At 50.1% G+C, this 24,382-nt stretch overlaps 1 protein-coding gene across 1 annotated transcript in view; it reads right to left on the reverse strand.

Annotated features, from left to right (window-relative positions):
• Nucleotides 1–2,062: 2,062 nt before the first annotated feature.
• The window catches only part of ATL3 (atlastin GTPase 3), a 51,613-nt gene continuing 29,293 nt past the window's right edge, over nt 2,063–24,382 (reverse strand). The window contains exons 6-13 of the mRNA XM_056131749.1: nt 20,724–20,780; nt 19,143–19,235; nt 17,153–17,291; nt 10,572–10,699; nt 9,413–9,469; nt 8,083–8,154; nt 6,790–7,221; nt 2,063–4,806 (exon numbers count right to left, since the gene is read on the reverse strand). Of these exons, the coding sequence (XP_055987724.1) occupies nt 4,720–4,806; nt 6,790–7,221; nt 8,083–8,154; nt 9,413–9,469; nt 10,572–10,699; nt 17,153–17,291; nt 19,143–19,235; nt 20,724–20,780 (1,065 nt within the window). The 3' untranslated portion in view covers nt 2,063–4,719. The remainder of the gene's footprint in view (nt 4,807–6,789; nt 7,222–8,082; nt 8,155–9,412; nt 9,470–10,571; nt 10,700–17,152; nt 17,292–19,142; nt 19,236–20,723; nt 20,781–24,382) is intronic.

The raw sequence follows: 24,382 nt of genomic DNA on the forward strand, positions 1-24,382 counted from the left end.
AAAAAAAAAAAATTAACTGGCCTACCAACTGAGAGGCATCCTTACTGCCCTGAACCCCGGGAGCCTGTGCTTGTGCCCCCTACCCTGAAGCTCCACTCAGATCACCCACCTGCCCCCAGTCAACCCTGAATTCCATTTTCCCACCCCACAGAGAAGTTTTTCTCATTACGGTTTCTGAGTCTGTGAAACTGCTTATAAAAATGGGAACTCTCTGGGGCTGGAGTGATGGTACAACAGGCAGAGCACTCACCTTGCACACAGCCAACCCAGATTCGATCCCCGGCACCCCATATGATCCCCTGAGCACCCCCAAGTACAGAGCCAGGAATAAACCCTGAACATTGCTGGGTGTGGCCAAGAAAAAAAAGGGGGGGGTGACTCTCAAGCTGACCCCGAGATCATGTAAGGCAGTCCCTGAACATAAAAAGCTGCAAACCTAAATGCGTGTTTGTGTGCGTGCACGTGGTGTGCATGCACTTTGGCTCCACAATGCGTGTTCGATAACTGAGTCAAACCCTGCATCAAATGTGCACTTTTTACATTTTGAAAAGAAAGCCTCCGTGTTGGTCTTATGCACTCCAAGGAGAGAATGTGTAAGAACTACAACCCAAAATCTAACTGTAACATCATTGACAAAGAACATTACTCAACTGCAAATGGTCTTTACAATGAGCTGCTTAATGGCATAAAACCAATCACACAACAGTCCTTAGCTGCGCTTGTTTGATTCTGGCCCTGATTGATGACACCGTCACTGCATCTTAATGTAAGTTGGGATGATGTAGCCAATTTTGGCCCCCTTAGATGACAGCCATCCTAAATCACCCTAAATTGCATTTCATAATGACTTCTGCACATCCCATCATCAGAGGGCCAGGCAAACTGCACGGTGCTTGCCATGCACGGGGCAGATCCCAGCTCAGTCCCCTGCACTGCACACGGTCCCACAAGCACCACATGGGGTCACTCCATAGGAGAAGCAGGAATAGCCCCAGGCCCACTTCAACCACACACAGATTACAGCATTAAAAAGTAAGAATAAAAATACAACAACTTGCATTCTCTTTGCCTGGACTTAAACCAACCTACTGTAATTTATAACTCACATGTGCACAGATACTCATTCTCACGCACATTCTCACAGGGCCAATTTTCACAAGCCAGGTGGGACACTGGGTGTGTTGGCGTGCTGAGCGTACGGGGGAGGCAGACTCTGCCCAAACGCTTCACTTCACAGAAAAGAGAACGGGCGGAAAACAACATCCAGAGGTGACTTTAGATAGTAAAAAACTGGAGTTAATACACTCTGCATGGGGTCGATTCCCTGGTTTACTGTAAAAAATAAGGCAGAACTCTCAAGATGTTTGTCATTGTACATGAGAGTTCACCTTCATTCTGTCTACAAAGCGATCTAGAAATATTTCTCAGTGAAAGAAAACTTTGATTCCATTTGGTGAGCGTGGGCAGAGGGAGGTGTTTGGGTCACACTCTGCACTCTGGGATCACTTGGTGGGAGTCGGGGGGACAGTATGGGATGCCGGGTCAGCTGCATGCAGGGCAATTTGCCCTACCCGCTGCTGTCTAGCCTGATTCTGAATTTTTTGGTTGTCTTTGAGCGATGCTCAGACGTTACACCCAGGCTCTGCACTCAGGAGTTACTACATCTGGCGATACTGGGGGATAGGAAGACTCTAGTATTCTTTACTGTAAGAAGATAGCTGGGGTCAGGGTGCTTGCCTCTTATCCGACCAAGCCGGGGTCACCCTCGAGCACAGAGCCAGGAACAGCCAAGTTGCAGGATTTAGGCGAACGCTGCAACCCCCACACTCCCCAGAAAAAAAAACAAAAAGCCGGGGCGAGGGGGAGTCTGGGTAGATTACATGGTAGAGCATATGGCTTGTGCTCGGCCCTGGTTCGATCCCCAGTACATTTCTCTCCAAGCACTGCCAGGTGTGACCCCCTCAGCAACAAAAATGAAAGCTAACCAAGTATTTAAAAAAAAAAAAACAGTACTACTTAAATACTGAGTTGTTTTAATAAAAAAATTTTGAGAGGGGCTGGAGCAATAGCACAGCGGGTAGGGCGTTTGCCTTGCACGAGGGAGAGCCAAATTCGATTCCCAACATCCCATATGGTCCCCCGAGCACTGCCAGGAGAGATTTCTGAGTGCATGAACCAGGAGTAACTCTTGTGCATCGCTGGGTGTGACCCAAAAAAAGCAAAAATAAAATAAAATAAAATTGAGAGCCTCTTGCGTGGTAACAGGAATGTGCTCCATACACTGTCAGAAACATCCAAAGTAATGAAGCAAGAGTGCTAATAAGAGCTGGGGAGCAGCTCAGCGCAAATTTGGAATGTGTGAAGCTCTGGGTTGATACTGGCACCAAGGCAGAAAGGCAGGTCGGCAGGGGGAACGCAAGAGACGCCAGCTAAGAAGGTCTCCAGTCCTAAGCAATGTCCCTGACCCACAGAGGAGGCGAAGGGAAGCTTCTAGGTAAAGACATTCTTTCCAACTTGGTTATAAATCTCCCCGGGACTAGTTATAGACAAATCAGAATGCATATCTTTTAAAATTAATTAAGCGGAAGAGTGCTCCAAAAATTCATCAGAATTCTCATTTTCCAGAGACATAAGAAAAAAACCAACAAAAAAAGAACTTTCCCAGCATAATTAGGCCATTTCTTTCTAAGACCCAACAGAAATGATAAACAAACTACATTGTAAGATTTCATTAAACCTTTCATGATCGTATTTTTGGTTAAAAACTACGACTAGTGCAATGAGGTTTTTAAACACATCATCCTTTCCTCACCATTAAAAGAGCAGAACTCTACACCCTAAACAATCATTCCGAAATCTGCGCGTCTGCTTATGAAAAAGACATTAAAAGCTAGGTATCTTGACATCTGCAAAGGTGTTACCAAGGAATTATGAAACCCAGGGGAAGAAAGGTTACCTGAAAATATATCAAAATTTCAGAAGCAAACTCTTAATAATCTCAACAGCCAAAGATAAACATCACTCACGTGCAAGTTGCTTTTACAACAAGCTGGAATTTTTCTGAAACTCAGTGGTGAAAGAACAAAAGAAATGGCGAGAGAGGCAAAAACTTCAGTCAAGGATATATGAAAATAGGAAAGATTTTTTAAAAGCTCAGAATTACTTTAGTACTTATAAAAATACATGAGTGGTAAAGTGTTAAAGCAGCGAAGTCTTGATTACATGCTTTTAGAAAAGACTCATTTTTTTCATCTCCCATTCACACTTTACGTACATAGGATTTACACTCAGACTTTACCTTCTTCATTAGTTTAATAACTAAGGCTCACATACCTGAATATTTATATAAATACCTGCAGGCAAGTTTTAGGAAGTCAGAATTCATGATAATTCACCACTACAAATCAAAGGTGAAAAGCAACTAGCAGATAAAAAATTTTTTTATCTCGGGCCTAAGAGATAGTACAATGGGTAGGGCACTTGCCTTGCAGTTACTACCCAGCATCTATCCCCAGCACTGTATAGGTTCACCCGAGCCCTGCCAGGAGTGATCGCTGAGAACAGAGCCAGGAGTAAGACCTGAGCACTGCCGAATGTGGACCAAAAAGAAAAAAAAAATCATATAATCAAGGGTATATTAAAAAAGAGTTCTAGATAATTTTCTCTATCTGGATGAATTTTGGTCCTTAGGATTTTAAAGCTACCAGATTAGTCAAGTCAACTTAAATATCGGGAGACTCACTAAATAAAGGGACGGTTTTAGTTGCATTAATAAAAAACATTAGCACAAAGGAGAATAGGAATGCACACTTCAGATCAAGACTGCTAGTCAACATGAAATGGGATCTCAATAATATTTGGTAATGTCTTTCTGCACTAATCCCTAATAAATTTCTGTTCGTATCAAAAGGCTCAAAAACAAAAACCTCTCAAGTGACCACTGTGTGAGTGGAATATAATACATGCATGTAAACTGACAGAGCGTGAATCTGATCAAGGCACAAATTCCAGTGGCTTATCAGAGGTCACTTAAACTCTTTTTTTCTTAGTGTCTCCGACCCCACCCTTTCATTTTCAGCCACTCTGGCTTTTCAAGGCATGTCAGCCTCTTTCTTAGGAAGAAGCTGTAGAAACAAAGGCAGGAGGAGGGGAAAAAACCAAAATCAACAAGAGCGTGTCAAAGACCTTGAGTTTCAAGGTAAGAAACGGAGTTCGGTAAGACATGATTTTTCCACATCACGTGGCAAGCGTGGGGAAGATTTTTAAAGTGTCATGGTGTCATTTCTCGGTCTTTAGTTCTAGGCTTTTAGAAGGTTTGTTCAAAGGAAAAGACTTTCTTCTCAAAAGAGAAAGGTGTAAGAGAACGGAGCGATTTCACCCCTACGCAGAATCATTCATGAGGGTCTCAAACCCCCACACTGGGTGTGCGAAAGCCCGAATCCCATCTGAAAGGCACTCGGAGGCGCGTGAGGACCGGATCGCCCCCCACTCTCCCGCGGGCTTCCCCCCTAAAGTGCACACAGCAGAGCAGTAAGGACAAAGATGCGAGCTGGGTCTCCACCAAGGATCAGGCGAGAGTCTGTTCCTTTCACAGTGCGTGTTTCAGCTCTCCCAGGGGACCCAGATCCGCTCCCCTGGGTGCCGGCCTATGGCCATGGCAGAGACCCAGAAATCAGTAGGGGCTAGTTGGGTTCCGGAGGGATCCTCTTGTGAAAGACGTTACTGAGCCTTTTTGTCCATAGGTGGTTTCCCGACGACCGTCTCTCTCACGGCAGCCTGAGTAGAGTTGCCCATGTGAGAAGTGGCCTGCAAAAGTCCGTGGGATTGACACATCGGTTAACAAAATACAACACTGGGGGGGGGGGGGGGGGGGGGGCGGGGACGAGGGGGTCTGTCCTGCAGAGTGATAGCACAGCGAGAAGGGTGTTTGCCTTGCACGCAGCCAACCCGGGCTGGATCCCTGGCACCCCATAGGATGTCCTGAATACCACCAGGAATAATTCACCAGGAGTAAAGTAATTCCTGAGTGCAAAACAAGAAGTAACTCCTGAGCATTGTCCTCAAGTGTGACCCAAAAAGACCAAAAAAAAAAAAAAAACCCACCAAACCACGGCATAAGAGCAAGACAGAGTCCTCGGCATGGTCCAGAGAAGAATGAAAATGTGATGGCTGGGGGAGGGGCAGGGAGTCTGGGGAAGGAAGCAACTGGAGGGAATGGGGCAGGGGAAGAGGCAGGCCTCTCTCCCGAGCCGGCTGATCTATTCACGCACTCAGCACTTGTCTGGACATGGGGCTCATATCAGGGTCGTGGCTTTTGAGATTTTTTGGGGGGGGGGGGGTGGGTGGAAGACTTGGGCCACACCTGGCGTAGCTCAGGACTTACTCCTGGCTCTGCACTCAGGGATCACTCCTGGTGGTGTTCAGGGGACCACAAAGGATGCCAGAGCGTGAACCCAGATCTGCCGTATGCAAGGCAAGTGTACCACCCACTGTGCTATTATTGTTCAGGCCCCTGGGAGTTTTTTATTTATTTATTTTTCCTTTTTGGGTCACACCCGGTGATGCACAGGGGTTACTCCTGGCTCTGCACTCAGTCAGGAATTACCCTTGGCGGTGCTCAGGGGACCATATGGGATGCTGGGAATCGAACCGAGATCAGCTGTGTGCAAGGCAAATGCCCTCGCACCTGTGTTATGTCTTCAGCCCCACCCCTGGGAGATTTTAAATGAAGAGGCTGCCACCATTAAAAGAATCAAGGCTGCCACCATTAAAAGGATCAAGGATTGGGATTTTTAAGTTCTTATTTTTCAAGGCTCTTGATTTACAGGGGAGCACATTCATCATGGAAGGGAGAACAGAATCAATATAATTAAATTTCCTGTGAGGAACATGGTCTGAGCTGGAACGCTTATTTGCATTCAGGACAACTTTTAGGCAGAGCAAACACATACTACGGACCTTATCCTCGAAGGAGGATACTAACGGACATTAATTTTTAAGGCAGCTTCTTCTTCTTCTTCTTCTTCTTCTTCTTCTTTTTTTTGCTTTTTGGGTCACACCTGGCGACGCACAGGGGTTACTTCTGGCTCTGCACTCAGGAGTTACTCCTGGCGGAGCTCAGGGGACCATATGGGATGCTGGGAATCGAACCCGGGTCGGCCTCGTGCAAGGCAAACGCCCTACCCATTGTGCTATCTCTCCAGCCCCAAGGCAGCTTCTTCTTACAAGGAAGATAACACTTTTTTATTTATTTTTGGCTGTTGGCCACGTCTGGTGGTGCTCAAGGATCACTCCTGGCAGGGCTCCCATAGGGGTTGCCAGAGATCAAAGCCAGGCCAGCCAAGTGCAATGCAAGCACCCCACCCCCGGGCTAGCAATCCAGTCCCAAGATGACTCTTTTTATTTGTTTATTTATTTTTGCTTTTTGGGTCACACCCGGCGATGCTCAGGGGTTACTCCTGGCTTTGCACTCAGGAATCACTCCTGTTGGTGCTCGGGGGACCATATGGGATGTGGGAATCAAACCCGGGTCAGCCGCGTGCAAGGCAAACGCTCTACCCGCTGTGCTATTGGTCCAGCCCAAGATGACTCTTTTTAACGGCCCAGAGAATGGAGTAGCTTGGTGTGTCCCCTTTACAAGTAAAAAAGGGTGCATCACTCCACTACTGACATTTGGGAAAAAGCGGAGGGCACTAAGATGGACCGACTGTCCCTGTGAAACTCTCCCCCCAGGTATTTAATAATGGATGCTCACAGGAGGCACCTGGGGGCCCGGCCCGCAGCACTCACCTGCTCCAACACGTAGGCAGCCCCGGAGTCGATGGCGCCGCCCAGCTCGCGGTAGTGGCCCGAGTACCTGATGTAGCCCCAGGTGAGCAGCGCGATGAGCAGCAGACCCACCAGGCAGTTGAACAGCTGCGCCAGCACCTCCAGGCCGATGAAGCCGGTGATGCCCGAGCCGATGTACAGGACCATGATGCCTGTGAAGAGCACGGCGGGGGTCCGGAAGGTGCTGAAGACGTTCTTGCTGCTGTTGTGTTTGCAGAAGTTCTGGTAGAACTCCAGGATGTCCTGCTCCAGCTCCTCCTGGTAGCGGAGGCTGAAGTCCTTCCCGCCCATCTTCTTGGTCTTCTTGAAATGATCCAGAGCGAGCTGGCGGAACTCGTTGTGCTTCGCCTCCAGAATTTCTGGAGACAAGTACGGTTTCTCGCCTCCACACACCTAAAAACACACACGCACGATACTCCATTCTCTCCCAGCGCCCCGTCAAACCCGCGGGCCGAAGGAAGCGTGCGGATCTGCAAATGTCTGAGCTAAGTAGGAGGACCACGGATGACCAGGACTAACGATCTGGGCACGCTTCCTCTGAAAAGCAGCTGAAAGGGCCAGGGGCCAGTGGCACACGGGATAGGGACAGCCAACACGTAGTGACCCAGTACCAGGAGGGTCTGAAAACAACTTTGCTGCTGCATCACCTTCACATTCATTAGACGGGGACCAGAGAGACAGTTAAAGGGCCAGAGCCAAGCCCGGGACACTCAAGGCTCTGAGTCCAATCCCAGCCCCATGGGGTACCTCAAGCACTGCAGGTGTGGCCCTGGTGGTCTCCGGCACCCCTGGGCCTGACACCTCACCCCCAGGCCAGGCGGGCACCGTCCAGTGTGCCCCGGGCCCCAGCGTCCTGCCGACATGATCAAGTCTGAACTTTAGAACTCAGCTACAACTCGGAGCTTGAATGCACCCCCGAGTACCACTAGGTGTGACCCCCCCCAGCCCCAAAAGTGGGGCTCCCTAGAGTACCGTTTAAGGCTCTTGCCTAGCATGCAGCTGCGGGAGCGACCTGGGTTCAAATCCTGACACCCTTGAGCAGCGCCCAGCGCAACCCCAGAGGAAAATATGCTCAGAGGGATGATGACCTGCACGAGGTCGAACGGGTTCGATCCCCGGCCCCCACAGAGGAGTCCCTGAGCCCCGCTGGGCGTGCCCCCTGGGCGCTGGGCCAGGAGGAAGCCCAAGCACTGTTGGGTGTGTTTCCGTCCCCCACCCCTCCCCTCAAAAAAGGAAAGAAAGTGCTCTGCGTACCTCCTCCATACTTTTATGGTAGATGTCCTTGGCAGAGGCGGCGGCTGCTAAGTTGTTGGCTTCTGCAGTGGCCTTTGAGGAGAAGAAAAGCACAAGCCATGAATCCCGCCACCTCCGACGCTGCCCCACAAATACTCAGAGGAACGCTTTCCCCCAGAATGACCGTCCTGCACCTTCTGCTATTTTTCAGCTTTCTACATATTCCCATTTACAAAATAATGAACTCTTCTGCCAAATTTGTGCCAAATAGTATTTCATTTTTTTGGTTTTGGGGTCACACCTGGCGGTATTCAGGGGTGAATCCTGGCTCTGCACTTAGGAATCACTCCTGGCGGTGCATATTGGGTGCCGGGGATCAAATCCGGGCCAGCTGCGTATTAAAGCACACGTTCTCCCACTGTACTATCTCTCTAACCAATAGTGTTCTTACATGTAAGGTCATCATAAATTAAACCTTCAACAACATACTCCTTTGGCTTCGATTTTAAATGAAATAGCTGCACGCCAGAACAAAAATGGAAACTATGTACCTTTAGAACATCAATCCCAGATTCTAGCTTTCTCTGTGAAAACGTTTTATTACTCAATAAACATCTGGTACTAAATGGACTACATCCAGCCAATAAGGAATTACACCTTAACAAAATGACATGTTGAAAATATCAAAACCACTATGGTGATAGTATAAAGGTAAGGTGGGCATTCGCCTGGCACACAGCTGACTCGGGTCGGATGCCTGGGACCCCATATGGTCCCGAGCCCCGTGAGGAGTGATCCCTGAATGCAGAGCCAGGAGTAAGTCCTAGGTTGTACCAGGTGGGAGGGAGGGAGGGCGGGAGGAAGGAAAGAAGGAGGGAGGGAAGTAGGGAAGGAGGCAGGGAAGGAAGGAAAAAAGGAAGGAAGGAAGGAAGGAAGGAAGGAAGGAAGGAAGGAAGGAAGGAAGACATCAAGACCTTCCAAATCAGACAAGTGGGAAATAGCAGGAAGCTCACTAGGAATTAGCAAATTAGTGCCAAGACTATGATCCACTAAAGCAAACAACAAACAACAATAAAACATCGACCACAGGGGCAAGATTCACCTGCACCTGATGAGACCCACGTCCCCCACCACGCGCCAGGCAGCAGCACCAGGCCCAGTGGGCAGCGGCCGTGGGGCTTTCACGACACACCCCTCCTCCCCGGACCAGGACAAGGCGGGAGACAGTGACGGTGCGGGCTGCGCAGCGCTGAGCAGGTCTGGCACCCCAGCAAAGGAGGGCCTGGCCTGCACTGCCCGCGGTCAGCTCGGGGGACAAGGCCAGCACCGAGGAAGCCGAGGAACTGCTTACCTGCAGCATGGACTTGGGGTGAGGAAGGTCTTCTCCTTGGTAAATCTTAATATACGCCTGAGAACATCAACAGAGAAATGTCGTTCTCTTACTGTTAATCATACTCGAAGTGTAGAAACAGTGATCAAACAACTTCGGTTTCCCCAAGACCTAGATCAGAGCTTCCCGGTGTGGGGGGAACCCGCCTCAGATGTCGCTGGCACCGTCCAGGAGCCCTGAGTAGCCTGGTAACTGGTATCTTGGTGGGAAGCCGGGCCGTCTGGCCTCACCTGAGTTGGTCAGGGGGTACACCTGGCGGGGCTCAGGAACCCACAGGGGGTGCCGAGGCTCAAACCAAGGTCAGCTGCGTGCAAGGCAGGGGCCTCTCCGCTGCGCTATCCCTCAGACCCCCCTGGATTTTTTAAAAAGGGTAACCTGGTCTAGTTGTCTCATTGTTATCCTGTAAGATCAGTCTCTCAAAACATGATTATTTTTTCCCCCCAAAGCGGGGGTGCCTACCGTTTGTTCGAGTAAAGAATGTAGCATTCCAGGGGGGCACTGAGTGATTATTTTTCTGAAAAATTGGTATTAGGCCAAGTAAGTTCGGGAACCTCTGATCTAGATCAAATTAGCAAAACCACGTCACACCTTTGGTGCATAGTTAGTGCTGTTAACAATCACGTCCTCTGGCCGCTCCAGTCTCCCGGCGGGGTCCCGCCGACCCCTCCCCCCCATGCACACTGGCCTCACCATGCCCGCGGGCAGACTGCCACTGCCACAGCTAGGCGCTGGCTCCTTCTACTCCCGGCATTTCCTAACCACTTCCTGTCTGTCCACACCATCTTCCTAGAGAACAGTGAAAAAAAGCCACTGGGTTCTTAGCCAACACTGCCGCCCAGTGGCCCCCTGAGGAAGAACACGGAAGTCTCGAAATGCCTCACCCATAAAACTTGGCTTCTAAAGCTTCCTCGGGGGGCCCTTTTGTGGGCCACAACCGCGGTGCTCAAACTGCTCTGCCCAGTCTGATGCTCTAAGCATTCGGCAGAATCCCGCAGTGGGCCGGCCAGTCCCTCCACGAGGCTCTACAATACTCAGGTCGGCTTAGAAATTCACATCAGCGTATAACATGGACCAGTTTTACCAGAATTCAAAGGTTTCCAATAAAAAAGGAAAAATTTACCTTGAAATACTCTAACAGCCCTCGACAGGTGACTTTGGAGCCATTGATCTCCTTTTCCATTAGGTTAGCCGGGTTTAACAGGAACGGCACCAGCATCTGTAACTGCTCCTTGAAATCACCGGAGACATCTGTTCACAGGACCGTGAAGACGGAAACCGTGAGTCCGACAGAGCCATGGGGAACAGGAGCGGTGACCTTCGCGGTCACATGTGCTTCTGAGAGTGAGGGCCCTGCCTGACCCGCCCTGGCTCTGGGCCCAGGGATCGAGCTTTGTCCTAATAGAGCTTCACTCTCTTCTTTCCTCCAGAACTGAGTCCTTGAGAGTCCAGAATTCAAACACGCAGAATACCTTTGGCCTGCCTTTCATCCTACGCCACTCATTACATTCAGACATTTCCCTCTCTTTTGGAGGGGTGGGGCAGGCCATACCCAGTGGTGCTCGGGCCCCCTGCTGGCGCTCCATTCAGGGATCCCTCCTGGAACTGCTCAGAGGCTGATGCAGTTCTGGGGATCAAACCAGTGTTAGCATGCAAATTAACTCAACTCTGAACAAGACCCTGGAAGGAGGTGAGACCGGGCCAGGGTCAGGAAGGTTCTCAGCGCCCAAAGGAGTAAACATGGGTCTTACTCAGGAAAGAGGGACATAAACGCTGCAAGCGAAGAACAGAACAGAGAGACCTGATGGCAGGAAGTAGGGAGGAAAAATGAGGAGCTGGAGTGATCGCACGATGGCTAGGGTGCTGCCATGCACATGGCCAACCCAGGTTTGATCCCTGGCATCCCACGTGTTTCCAAGTCCACCAGGTGTGATCCCTGAGCAGAAAGCCAGGAGTCAGCCCTGAGCACTGCGGGTGTGTCCCAAAAGCAAAAATAAAAAAAGCGGAACGAGATATGGAAAGTAAAACAAGAGGTAATGTGTCTAACTGAAGTTACTCCTGGCTCTGCACTCAAGAATCACTCCTGGCGGTGCTCAAGGGACCATATGGGATGCCAGAGATCAAACATGGGTCAGCTGCTTGCAAGGCAAGTGCTCTGCCCAACATACTATCTCTCCCGCCCCTAAAATCCAAACAATTTTTATCTTATAATAATAATGACTGGGGCCTGCTCGAGGCAATCGACGAGTAACAGGATGGTTGTGATTGTGACTGTGAATAATGACAGATGGGGCCAGAGCAATCACTGAATCCCCAGCATCTGACATGGTCCTCTGAGCCCATCAGGAGTGAATCCTGAGCTCAGAGCCAAGAGTAAGATCTGGGCACCACCAGGTGTGGCCCAAAATAAGGGCATAAAGATGACCAACAGGCACATGAACAAGTCACAGACTATCAGAGAAATGGCAAACCAAAACAGCAAGGAGATACCCCCTTACACTAGTGAGAATGATCTATGTGAAAAAGACATGGTGCTGGCGAGGATAAGGTAAAAAAAGGAAATCTCGGCCGGAGAGACAGTCAGGAGTGGTTCCTGAGCGCAGAGCCAGGAATAATGCCAAGCATCGTTGGATGTGGCCCACAAACCAAAAAAAGAAACCTCATCCACTGTCGGAGGGACTGTTGTATGATTCTGGAAATAAGGCTTGGAGACTTCTCAAGATACTTCTGTATGAGCCGAAACTCCACTCCTGAGATTTTTTTTTTGGGGGGGGGCTTTTTGGGTCTTACCCGGCGGTGCTAAGGGGTTACTCCTGGCTCTGCACTCAGGAATTACCCCTGGCGGTGCTCAGGGGACCATATGGGATGCTGGGAATCGAACCCAGGTCGGCTGCGTGCAAGGCAAACGCCCTACCCGCTGTGCTGTCGCTCCAGCCCCTCCACTCCTGAGATTTACCCGACGGAACACAAAAAGGCATTAACCCAAAAGACAGATGTAAGCCTGCGGTCACGGCAGTACCACTGACAGCACCGTTGCAAAGTCTGCAAACAGTCCACATGCCCAGCCACACAGCGCAGGCATGGAAGCTGAGGTGGATAGACACAACAGGCTACTCTCCAGCCATGAGAAAAGATGAAATCTCGCACTTTCCTGCAACCCGGTGCACTGGAGGGGCAGTGAGTCAGAAAGTAAAAGATACGTATCAGGTGACCTTCATGAACGCGGAACACAGAGAAACAAAAAAGGGGGGGATCAGACAATCCCCAGTGCAAACAAACCCTGAGATGTGACAACGGAACTCGAGCCCCAGAGGAACAGAAATGAGCACAGAGCCAGGAGGAAGCCCGGAACCACAGGCATGCCACCCCTCCCCCCAAACAGAGTCAAAGCAAGGGAGAGGAAGAATCTGCAACTCGGAACCTCTGAAGGATCACACAGTGGAGCAGACACGGGACTTTACCCCCTCCATGTTAGACACCGTGATGTATGACACAGTGTCCCGACACCACCTCCACAAACTGGAGTGTCAGGGGCCCTCCACCAGTGTCCCTGGTCCACCCCCCACCCCCACCATTCCCTCCACCCCAGCTCTGCGGGCCTCCTCTCGGGCTGTGGCACTGGCTGTCTCAATCCCCTTCCTATGTGGCTGTGCTCCTGCTTTGACTTAGTCCCAGGATCTCTACAATGCAGATGAAAAAAAGCAGCTCACGGCCTCACATGTGGGCGGGGAAAGGCAACTGAGATAGGGAAGGGACCACCAAGTAAATGATGCTTAGACGGCTCGCTCGGGATGGGAGATGCTGAAAGTAGACTACGGACTGAAGGTGATGGCCACTTATTACCCATACTGCAAACCATAACACCCAAAAGGAGAGAGAGAGAGTAAAAGGGAATGTGCCTGCCACAGAGGAGGGAATATATATATATAGGGAGGTGGCAGGAGGGATACTGGGAACACTGGTGGTGGAAAATACGCACTGGTGGAGGGATGGGTGCTTGATCACTGCATGACTGAAAGTTAATCATGAAAGTCTGTAACTGCATCTCACGGTGAATCATTAAAAAAAAAAAAGACAAGCAGCTCAGCATAACTCAGGACGAAATGAAGAAACAGGAACTTCAGAGGAAAGTGAATGGAAACAAAGACAAGAAAAACACAGCGGGCGACATTACTCGGGAGAATCAGCAGTCAGGGAAATGCCATTTAAAACTACGATGATAGAACTTTGATTGGTTTTGTTTGGGGGAGTCCCACCTGGCGAGCTCAGGGCTAACTCCTGGTGCGTCACACGAGGTTCACTCCCGGCGGGGCTCAAGCTGGACGGGAGGCCACGGGCAGAATCCCGGGCAAACACAGGCAAGGAAAGAGCCTCACTGCTCTCCTCTCCCTCCAGCCCCACGATACAGCCTGTGATATCGCTAGTTCTGCGAAAGTAAAGTGCCTGGTTAACACCCAGGCTGTATTATCAGCAGATATCTCTACAAATACTGATGTAAGCAGTAGAAACTGGACCCACTGTGAAACCCCACCTGGGCTTCATGAGGAAACGGGACCGACACGCCATCTGTCGCTGAGGAGCACGCCCTTGGGAAACTCCGCTCTCAGCATCAAAGAAGTGAGACAAGGGGCCGTGAAGTGAATCAAACACAAAATACGAGGACAGATGATGCGCAAGTTAGAAGCGTGATTGATCCTGTGCGCAGGCAGGGGAAAAGATAGGGAAGAACAGAAAATATCACCAGTGATGTTTGTGACAAACTCATGGCCCTTGGGCCAAACTCACAGCAGCCTGCTAACTGGATCCGTCAATATGATTTTCTCCTGGGAACCGTCACTGTCACTCATTCACATTCATTCACATGAAGTCTGTGTCTGCTTTCTGGTTACAAGTACAAAGCAGAGTGGCTTCACAGGCCAGCAAACCTACAGTGTTTACTATCCGGCTCGTTACGGGGAAAAGAAGTCTGTCAATCTCACGTCTAGACACTAGAGGGGAGAGAAAGTTCATTTCACAGTTTCAAACCTCAAACCTTTTTCTGGTGGCAAGGGACAGTGTGGGCCCCACCTGATGGTGCTCAGGGCTCACTCCAGGCTCTGCACTCAGGGATCATTACTGGTGGGGCTCAGGGGACCACATCGGGTGTCAGGGATTGAACCCAGGTCAGCTGTGCGCAAGGCAAATTCCCTCCCTGCTGTACTATCCCACCGATTCCTGTATTATTATTATTGTTGTTGTTATTATTATCATTATCATTATCTTTAGGCGTAAGGCCTGGACACTGTTTTTGGTCCCTAGCAGTACATTTTTTTTTTTTTGGCTTTTTGGGTCACACCCGGTGATGCACAAGGGTTACTCTTGGCTCTGCACTCAGGAATTACTCCTGGCGGTGCTCAGGGGACCATTTGGGATGCTGGGAATTGAGCCCGTGTCAGCCACGTGCAAGGCAAATGCCCTACCTGCTGTGCTATCGCTCCCAGCCCCAGTACACTTGGTTTTAATGGCTGCTTCCTAGCCCCGAGCACCCGGTGAGGACACACCGGGAAACCAAAGGCACAGGAGGCCTTGCCCATCCACCAAAGCACCATGCGACCCCCAGCCGCCCGAACTGGGAAACGAGCCGGCACTATTTCTAATTTCCCTGGCATGTGGTATGTCGCAACAGCAGCCCGAACCAACTAAGACAGGGGCATGCACTGCTGGGCTCTAAAAATGGCAGCAATTATTTTTTTACGATTCTTTGTACTTACCGGGAAGCTAAGAAGCTGCCGCAAGTTCATAAATCAAGTTCATAAATCAACGTGCCTAGGGTATGCGCAAGTAAGTGGAGGGCGATTAAGTGACTTGAGGCCTCAGTAAACAAGGAACCAAGATAATGGAACCCAAGAGCCTCCGCTCGGATTTCTCCAAGCTGCCTCGAGCCGCCACTTCCTGGTGTTAGCAAATGTTTATTTGCTCTAATGACAAATGAGACGGAAAACAACAGCCATGCCATGATCGTGCTCCCTTTAGGAAGTCCGTCCTGCTTGGTCACAACTGACCTGTACTGAGTCTGCCTTTTGCTGGACCTGGCCAGCAGTGCAAGGGGTCACCGGCCACTGTGGGCAGTGCTGTGGCTGCTTCGTGCAGGGACCCGACCCGGGCCCTGCAAATGTCAGGCTCCCACCACTCACCACATTCTTCTCTCGACAGCCAACCACCTCCTCTCTGAGATGACTCAGGGATACACGCCATCTCCAATGCAAAAAATAATTCTGAGGGTCACGGTGAACTCTTCTAAGTAAACACAGTCTCTCGGAGCGGGAGCGACGGTACAGCGGGGAACGCTTGCATCCCAGGTTCGGACCCCGGCGCGACAAAGGTCCCCCCAAGCCCCACCAGGAGTGGTCCATGAACGCAAGAGTCAAGAGTAAGCCCTGAGGGGCTGGAGCCATAGCACAGTGGGTAGGGCGTTTGTCTTGTACGCGACCGACTGGGGTTCGATTCCCAGCATCCCATATGGTACCCCGAGCATGGCCAGGAGTAACTCCTGAGTGCATGAGCCAGGAGTAACCCCTGTGCATTGCCGGGTGTGACCCAAAAAGCAAAAAAAAAAAAAAAAAAGAGTAAGCCTGGAGACTGCCAGGTATGCCCCACCCCCACCCCTAAAAGTACTTTTTTTTTGGGTGGGGGGCATACCCGGTGATGCTCTGGGGTTACTCCTGCTCTGCACTCAGGAATTTCCCTTGGTGGTGCTCAGAGGACCATATGAGATCCCGGGGATCAAACCCGGGTCAGCCACGTGCAAGGCAAAGTCCCTACCCACTGTACTACTGCCCCCCCCCCCCACACACACACACACAAGAAATACTTTCTCCTTGTTTGGGAGGTTGCAGTGGGTTTGGGCCACACCCGGCTGTGCTCAGAGGACCATATGCAGTGCCAGGGATCAAACTGGGTTCAGCCATATGCAAAATTAGCACCTTAAGTCCTGTACTATCTTCCTGGACCAAACACTCTTTTTCTTAAGTGTGCATTAGATTCGGGAACTAAGAGATAGTACAGGATTAAGGCACTTGCCTTGCCCATAGTCAAGCCTGGTTCAATCCCTGGCACCACATCTGGCCCCTCTGAGCACTTCCAGGAATGATTCAAAAGCAGAACCAGAAGCAAGCCCTGAGCAGTGCAGGTGTGGCAAAAAAAAAAAAAAAAAACGGAGGGGAAAAAAAAAGAAACACTGCATTCCTAATCGACATTTTCTGGTCACTATTTAACTGCAAAGGTCAAAGCACATGTTTATAACATCCCCTGGGCTGGGACACAGTAGAGCAACAAGGCTGCACCCCTGGAAGCAGCCAACCCAGGTTCAAGTCCCAGCACCAGAGGGTCCCCCGTGACTAGGTGCTCCCAGCGCCGCCAGGTATGACCCAAAAGGCTCCCAGCTCCCAGCTCTCCCGAGCACCGCGAGGCCTGAGCAAGCACATTCTTGGGCCCTTGCACTGGACCTCTGAGCACTGTGTGGAGAGACCAAAAAGACATAAAATAACATCACGTGGGGCTGGAGAGATCCTATGGGCCTTACACACAGCCAACCCTGGTATGACCCCCAGCACCAGAATCAGAAACAGTCCTTGAGTACTACTGGGTATGACCCCAAGCTCCACAATAATAGCAACAACAACAATAATAATAATGATAACAACAACAACGTCATCTGTGACACACCTTTCAACTTCCCATCGAATTCGGGGCTTGTGGCCACCCGCAGCCCTGGATGTGGCAGCAGGAAGCAGGTGACGCTGGAGAAACACGAGTGAATGTGGTTCCGGACGCTCTGGATTTCTTGGTGTTGATGTTCTTTCACCTGCCAAAGAAGACCAACAATTCGCAAAACGCTTTTGCTTTCTCAACCAGGATCCACTAGCCCAGGACAAAAGAAAGACTTCCCAATTCTAATGGAACTGCGGCTTCAGTTTGGCCCGGTGAGAAAGCTCACACGAGCTTTACCGGCAACTAAGGCGCCAACGTGTTTAACCCTGACTTGCCCCACAGCTACCTACAAACAGGCACTGGACGGTTTCGTGGGTTGCACAATATTTGGGGAGACAAGGAAAGGCCTGTGGGCAAGACGGAGAACCTCAAGCCACTGACAAAGGCTCTTCTGTGGTAGGTCTGGAGAACAGGCTAGGCCTGTTTATGTCCATCCCGAAACAAACAGAAATTCTGATCAAGAGCAGAATGTATGTTCTGGAGACTTGACATGCTTAAGGCACACACAGAGGCTGGTGTAAAATATAGAATGGAAAACAGAATCAAAACGGGGGCTTTTCTGAGTGCCCAAGAACAGATGACTGGTTAAAGAAACTTTGGTACATCTACACAATGGAGTACTATGTAGCTGTTAGAAAAGATGAAGTCATGAAATTTACATAAAAGTGGTACAACATGGAAAGTATCATGCTAAGCGAAATGAGTCAGAAAGAGAGGGATAGACATAGAAAGATTGCATTCATCTGGGGGATATAACGTAACAAAATAGGAGATTAATACCCAAGAATAGCCAAGATCAGCACCAGGAGGATTACTCCATAGCTTAGTGGCCAGCCGGGCATTCTAGGAGAAAGGGCAGCTCAGATAGAGAAGGAAACACCAAATAAAGGGTGTTTGGAGGATCCTCCCAGGAGGGGAGATGCATGTTGAAAGTAGACTATGGACTGAACATGATTGCCACTCAATGCCTCTTTTGCAGACCACAACACCCAAAAGGAGAGAAAGAACAAAAGGGAATGCCCTGCCACAGAGGTAGGGTGGGACAGGGGGATGGGGGTGGGAGAGATATTGGGATCCGTGGTGGTAGAAAATGGGCACTGGTGGAGGGATGGGTATTTGATCATTGCATAATTGAAACCCAAGCACAAAAATTTGTAAATCTACAACTGTACCTCATGGTGTTTCACTAATAAAAATTAAAAAGAAAAAAACAAAAACGGGGGTTTTTACCCCAGAGTTGTGAGGATAGCATAGGGAAGAATTTACAGATAAACAAAGGAATGGCAGTGACTCCGGAGCACTGTGATGGGTGTAACCTGATAAACCTAAGCTCCTTGTGGCAAGGGAGAAAGGACAAAGCAATGTTATCCTACACTCTATAGTCCATAATCAAAGAACTCAGATTCGGGGCCTGAGAGACAGTACGAAGCGTAATCTGCTTGTCTTGCACATAGCCCACCCGGCTCCATCCCCGGCATCCCATAGGGTCCCCAGAGCACCTCCAAGAGTTATTCCTGAGTGCAGAGCCAGGAATAGCCCCTGGACACCACCAGGCATGGCCCAAAAGCAAACTAAAGAAAATAAAAACCAAAGAACTCAGATTCTTGGGGGGCCAGAGAGAGAGTACAGTGGGTAGGGCGATTGCCTTGCATGCAGCCGACCCAGGCTCAATTCCCTGCAACTCATATGGATCCCCAGACCCTGCCAGGAGTGAACCCTGAGCAGAGACAGGAGTAAGTACTGAGCACTGCTAGGTGTGGTCAAAAAAGAACAGAAAAAGAGAACTCAGATACTTTCATCTTTACAATGAATATACTACTGTGAACTAAATAACACTTTTAAGTATATCATATAGAGTATTTCCATAATCTTCTTAAACCGTTTAAGGCAAATGAGAAACGAATCACCATATTTAAGCAATTCCTCAGGTTATATTCCTACTTGCCTGCAGACGTTTTTCCAAAAATGCCATTCCTCCCTGGAGTCCGTAGCTGTACTCGTAAGGAAAACTCCAATCTCGAACCAAAAACATCAGTGTCTTTTTAGGGAAAGAAGAGAATATATTATAAAGTTACATAAATGCTGCCTCCAATTAAAGGACTTCTTTGCAAAATGCCAGATTCTTCAAAGGGAGATTTATCTGTTGTGTAATGTCTTGGAAACCTCATGAACACAAGGACAAGGATGAGCTTGTGTTGGGCAATATATCCATTGGCCCTTCTGTTCCCACGGGTTACTGGGAACCGAAAGAAGAGATTGAGAACATGCCGAATTCAAGGTTCTGTCCTAAAGGTAGGTACGAGGACTGTGACAGGAGACAAGGGAGAAAGGAAAATGGAGTAGCTGCTGAGCATTAGAATCAGGTGTGTAGGGGCTGGAGAGATAGCACAGCAGGTAGGGCGTTTGCCTTGCACACGGCCGACCTGGGTTCGACTCCCAGCATCCCATATGGTACCCTGAGCACCGCCAGGAGTAACTCCTGAGTGCAGAGCCAGGAGTAACCCTTGTGCATCGCCCAGGTGTGACCCAAAAAGCAAAAAAAATAAAAAAAAATAAAATCAGGTGTGGGGCCGGAGTGACAGGACAGTAGGTAGGGCATTTGCCTTGCACAGGGTCGACCCCGGTTCAATCCCCGGCATCTCATATGGTCCCCTGAGCACCGCCAGGAGTGATTCCTGAGCGCAGAGCCAGGAGTAACCCCTAAGAATTTCTGAGTGTGACCCAAAAAGCCAAAAATAAAAACTAAAAAAATAAATAAAAATAAAAACAGGTGTTTTTGGTGGAGGCTAAGATGGTTGTCTGAGCCATGCACCCCTAAAAGGAGAAGATGGGGCCAGACAGTACCTCAGATAAGGTGCTTGCCTTGCACACGGCCCACCCAGGGTTCCATCTCCGGCACCGCCCCGGGTCACCTGAGCCCCACCACAAGCATTCCCTGTGCGTAGAGCCCGGACTAAGCCCCAAACACAACCCAACTCAAAGATTTGAAAAGGGAAAAGAAACCAGCAACACTTCAAGTTCCTCTTCTCTGGCTAAAGCAGAGGACACCAAGCTTTTCCCATAAAAGGCCAGAGAGGAAACGTCTGAGGCTGCCAGTGCAAGGCAGCAGCCAGGGCCGTGACAAATGAGCGCGACTGAGTTCCCGTCCAACTCCGGCCAGGGAGCGTGTCACTTTCAGGTCACTTACACCCCGAGGTAGGTTCCTCCTGGTTGTGTGATTTGTTTCATTTTTCCAGGCACTTAAAAACACAAAAACCCATTGCTGACTCACTGGTCAGCTGAAAACAGGCCACTCGGCGACGGCTAAAAATGCTGGCGCAGGCGCTCTGTGTGAGAGAGCCCTGGGTCTAGTCCCTGGCCCTGCGTGGTCCCCCACCACTGCCAGTCAAGATCCAAAGGCGGAGGCGGGAAGGGGGGAGTAGAAAAGAAAAAGCAGAAAGCTGACCAGATCTGGCCCATGTAGTATCGTCTCCTGCTCTCTAAATTAAAATCAGAACATGAATTTCCCTTCGAGTTAATATTCTACCTGGAAGGGTTTCTGGAAAATTTCATCCATTGCCAGACGTCCGTATTCCGTGAAGAGCTTGAAAAAAAGGAGAGTGATGGATTGTTAGGCAGACTGGTGGCAGCGGCTCTTCAGCAAAGCCTGCGTTTCGCGGGACAGGTACCACTGACATAGGACCCCCGGCTCATGACTCCAAGTGCCCGCAGCAGCCTTTAGCCTTAATTCAGTCTGGGCCATTCCTTGATCTTGTTCCCCTTGGCCCAGTCTTGAGCAAGTCCACCAGGCTGGAATGTGGGCTTCAAATTCAAACCTGAATACTTCCGCGCGGAAGCCCCTCAGCCACCCTCCTGGCGCCCGCAAGCTGCTCGAAGTGTGAAATCAGTACACAGTGGCCACTGGGTCACAGCACATCTCTGTTCCGAGCCCTCAGGCCTCGCAGGGGTGATCCAGCCACACTGGCTCTCCTGGCTGCTCCGTGCTGGGCACCCTGCTCTCCTGGGCCCCTGCCCAGTCCCAATCTGGTCCCTCTGGTCCCACAGTGAGTGAGGTCTTTACTCAAGTGGTTCCCTCGCTGGGAAGTTCCCCATGGCCTTCCTCGGAACACATTTCAGCTTTACCCACGCAAGCTCCTGTTTTCACGACTCTCTCCCTCCTGAACACACTTCACAGTCAAACACACTCATGTTCACCGGTATCTGAGCTTGGGGAAGGTGGAATGGCTCGGCAGCACGCACCCACTCACCTCGGGCCGCAGGAAGAGTGCGGGGTGGGGGTGGGGGTGGGGCAGCAGCGTTTATGCCTAAGGATTGTCCCAACAGATTCTTCGAGGCTAGGCTCACACACACATGTGCCTACTTCGAGCAGCCTCACTCAAATCTCAGCGAAAGGAAGCGTTAAAGTGATGAACAGTGAGCCCAAGTGGTAGTACAACAGGTAGGGCGCTTGCCTTGCACGCAGCCGACCCGGGTTAGACCCCCAGCACCACATACAGTTCCCTAAGCACTACTGCGCTCGGAATGAGTACAGAGCCAGGAGTAACCTCTGAGCACCACTGGTGTAGCCCCCAAACAAACAAATAATGAACATAAATATAACACCATTCACCAATTCACAGGAAAAAGGATGAGAAACAGTATGATACGAGAGATTTGTCAAAAGAGAAAAAAAAAAAACCCTCTAAAAGAAAAACTGACAAATGAGAACTGCCTGGGGTTTTGACTTTCTCTGCTCTGCCAAGAAATGTAGAAAGGGCAGGGAAAGGGGGCCAGAGAGATAGCACAGTAGGGAGGGCACTTGCCTTGCACACGGCCAACCTGAGTCCAATCCCCGGCATCGCATATAGAACCCCGAGCATCATCAGGAATGATCCCTGAGTGCAGACCCACGAGTAAGCTCTGAGCACAGCCAGATAGGGCCCAGAAAACAAAATGAAACAGGCCCTGAGAACCTGAGACATGAGAGAGGCCAGTCAGGCTAAGGGCAGGCAAGGGTAGGGGTATCAGTGTGCAAACACCCAGACCTCCTCACCCATCCCTGGCCCTGATCTGCTTTTTACCCCCGCAGAGGACTGGATTTAGAGAGAATAAACCAAAAAGCTACAGAAACTGCACTGAGGCTAGGCCCCCCACCTGTGTGGAAGAGAACGACCCTAGATCAAAGTCTGCACTGTGGCCCAAGGCGCGAGTCCCAGGCTAGAGTCAGCGGGATCCAGGGGAAAGAATTCTCTGGGAAAGCGCAGCCGAGAACGACACTCTGACAATGCAGAGCGTGTGCTCGGCCACCAAACAGCCAATCTTGCCTTTTCATCCCGACATGATTCCTACCTGTGCCTTTAAGCCCATTCCCAACTGCAAACCATCAGGTCATCCTAGCAAAGCTTCCCATCCCATTTTAGGTGACTCCCTCTACAAGCAATTCTTTACTGTTTATTATCTGGATTTCCTCCTCCCTTCCCTCTGCTGCTGTCGATATGGCGGTGCCGGCCCCGGGTCCCACGCCTGGCTGGCCATGGGTACTGGGTACCGGCCGCCAAGCATCGCCCAGGTGTCCTCAAGAACAGTTTGTGGTGCCCGGGACCACAGACAGCTGAGCGGATGGGCCCACAAGCAACACTGCCTCCTGGGACGGGACCACTGACTAAACTCTTGACACTGTATGTCTATTTGCAAGGCAGTGTTCTGAGCTGCTGAGCTATTTTCCTGGCCCCAATGGATCACCGTGCCCCACCTCCCCGTTTTGGGGCCACACCTGGTGGCTGCTCAAAGGCTGACCAATAGCAACGCACAGGGGACCACGTGCTGCCAGGGGTCCAACCTGGGCATCTCATATGTAAAGCATGCGCCCAGCCCACAGGGGCACTCTTAACTACAGAGACGCACGGACCATCAGACCCCTGGGAAAAACCCTCTTGGTCCCCAAGCACTAGCATGGGTGACCCTGAGCACAGAATCAGGAGTAGCCTGAGATTGCTGAGTGGGGCCCCCCTTCCCCCCCACCCCAAAAAATCTCTAGCAACAAAGAAAAGACAAGTCCTTTGATTCTAAAGCACCTTAGGTTATGCCATTTGTAATTTCTTTCCTATTTTATTCTGTTGTCTTTCACATTAAGCCTTTCCTGAATTGATTCTCTTTTTTTCTGTACTTCCCATCTCTCTCCTTCTTTCACCTCTTTCTGTTTCACTCCTTCCCCTGTTCCTGATTCCCACTGTCTCTTTCTTCAACCTGTCAAGCAAATTTTCATCCATTTCTTTCCAAAGCTTTTTGTTGAGTTTTCCATTGTGGTATCAATTTCCTAGAGCTCTTTTTTGTGTTTGCTGGATATGGCTTTTCACCAGGATGCTGCTACTACTTCTTGCTTGCAACAGTCCTTATTCTGAGAATTGGGAGTTTACACAGAAAGAAGAAAACTCCCGCACTAAGATACATCACTATATAAGTTCATACCAAGATAAGATCTGAAAAGCTTCAGAGAGAATCAAAAAGGTAGTCCATGCAGCTAGGGCGATAGTACAGCAGGTAGGGCGTTTGCCTTGCACGTGGCCGACCCGGGTTCAATCCCCAGAATCCCACATAGTCCCCTGAGCACCGCCAGGAATAATTCCTGAGTGCAAAGCCAGGAGTAACTCCTAGGCAATGCCGAGTGTGACCCAGTAAGAAAACAAAACAAAAAACAATAAGGTTGTCCAGAGACATAGTACAGCAGGTAGGGGCTTCCTTGCAATCAACAACCCTGGTTCGGCCCCCAGGCCCCATAAGGTCCCTGAGCACTGTCAGGAGTAACCCCCAGCATCACTGGGCATGACATATAATAATATTACTAGTAAAACCCCTCTCGGAGAGCCCGGCAAGCTACCGAAAGTATCTCACCCACACGCCAAAGCCTGGCAAGCTACCCGTGATGTGTTCGATATGCCAAACACAGTAACAACAAGTCGCACAATATTACTGGGCCCGCTTGAGAAAATCAATGAACAACGGGAGGACAGTGACAGTGACTGGTAAAACAAAAAGGCTGCACACAGAGGATCAGGAAGCATACAGTGTGGGACGAACTTCAACATCAACACTGATGGGAAGGCAACAAAGCAACTCCTTCTGTTTTATAAGATGAGTATTTCCATGCTCTAACACTAAGATAAAATTTAAGCTGTTCTTGGGGCTGGAGCAATAGCACAGTGGGTA

The sequence above is a fragment of the Sorex fumeus genome, unplaced genomic scaffold (genome assembly GCF_029834395.1).
Source record: "Sorex fumeus unplaced genomic scaffold, SorFum_2.1 ptg000093l, whole genome shotgun sequence".
NCBI classification, from domain to species: domain Eukaryota; kingdom Metazoa; phylum Chordata; class Mammalia; order Eulipotyphla; family Soricidae; genus Sorex; species Sorex fumeus.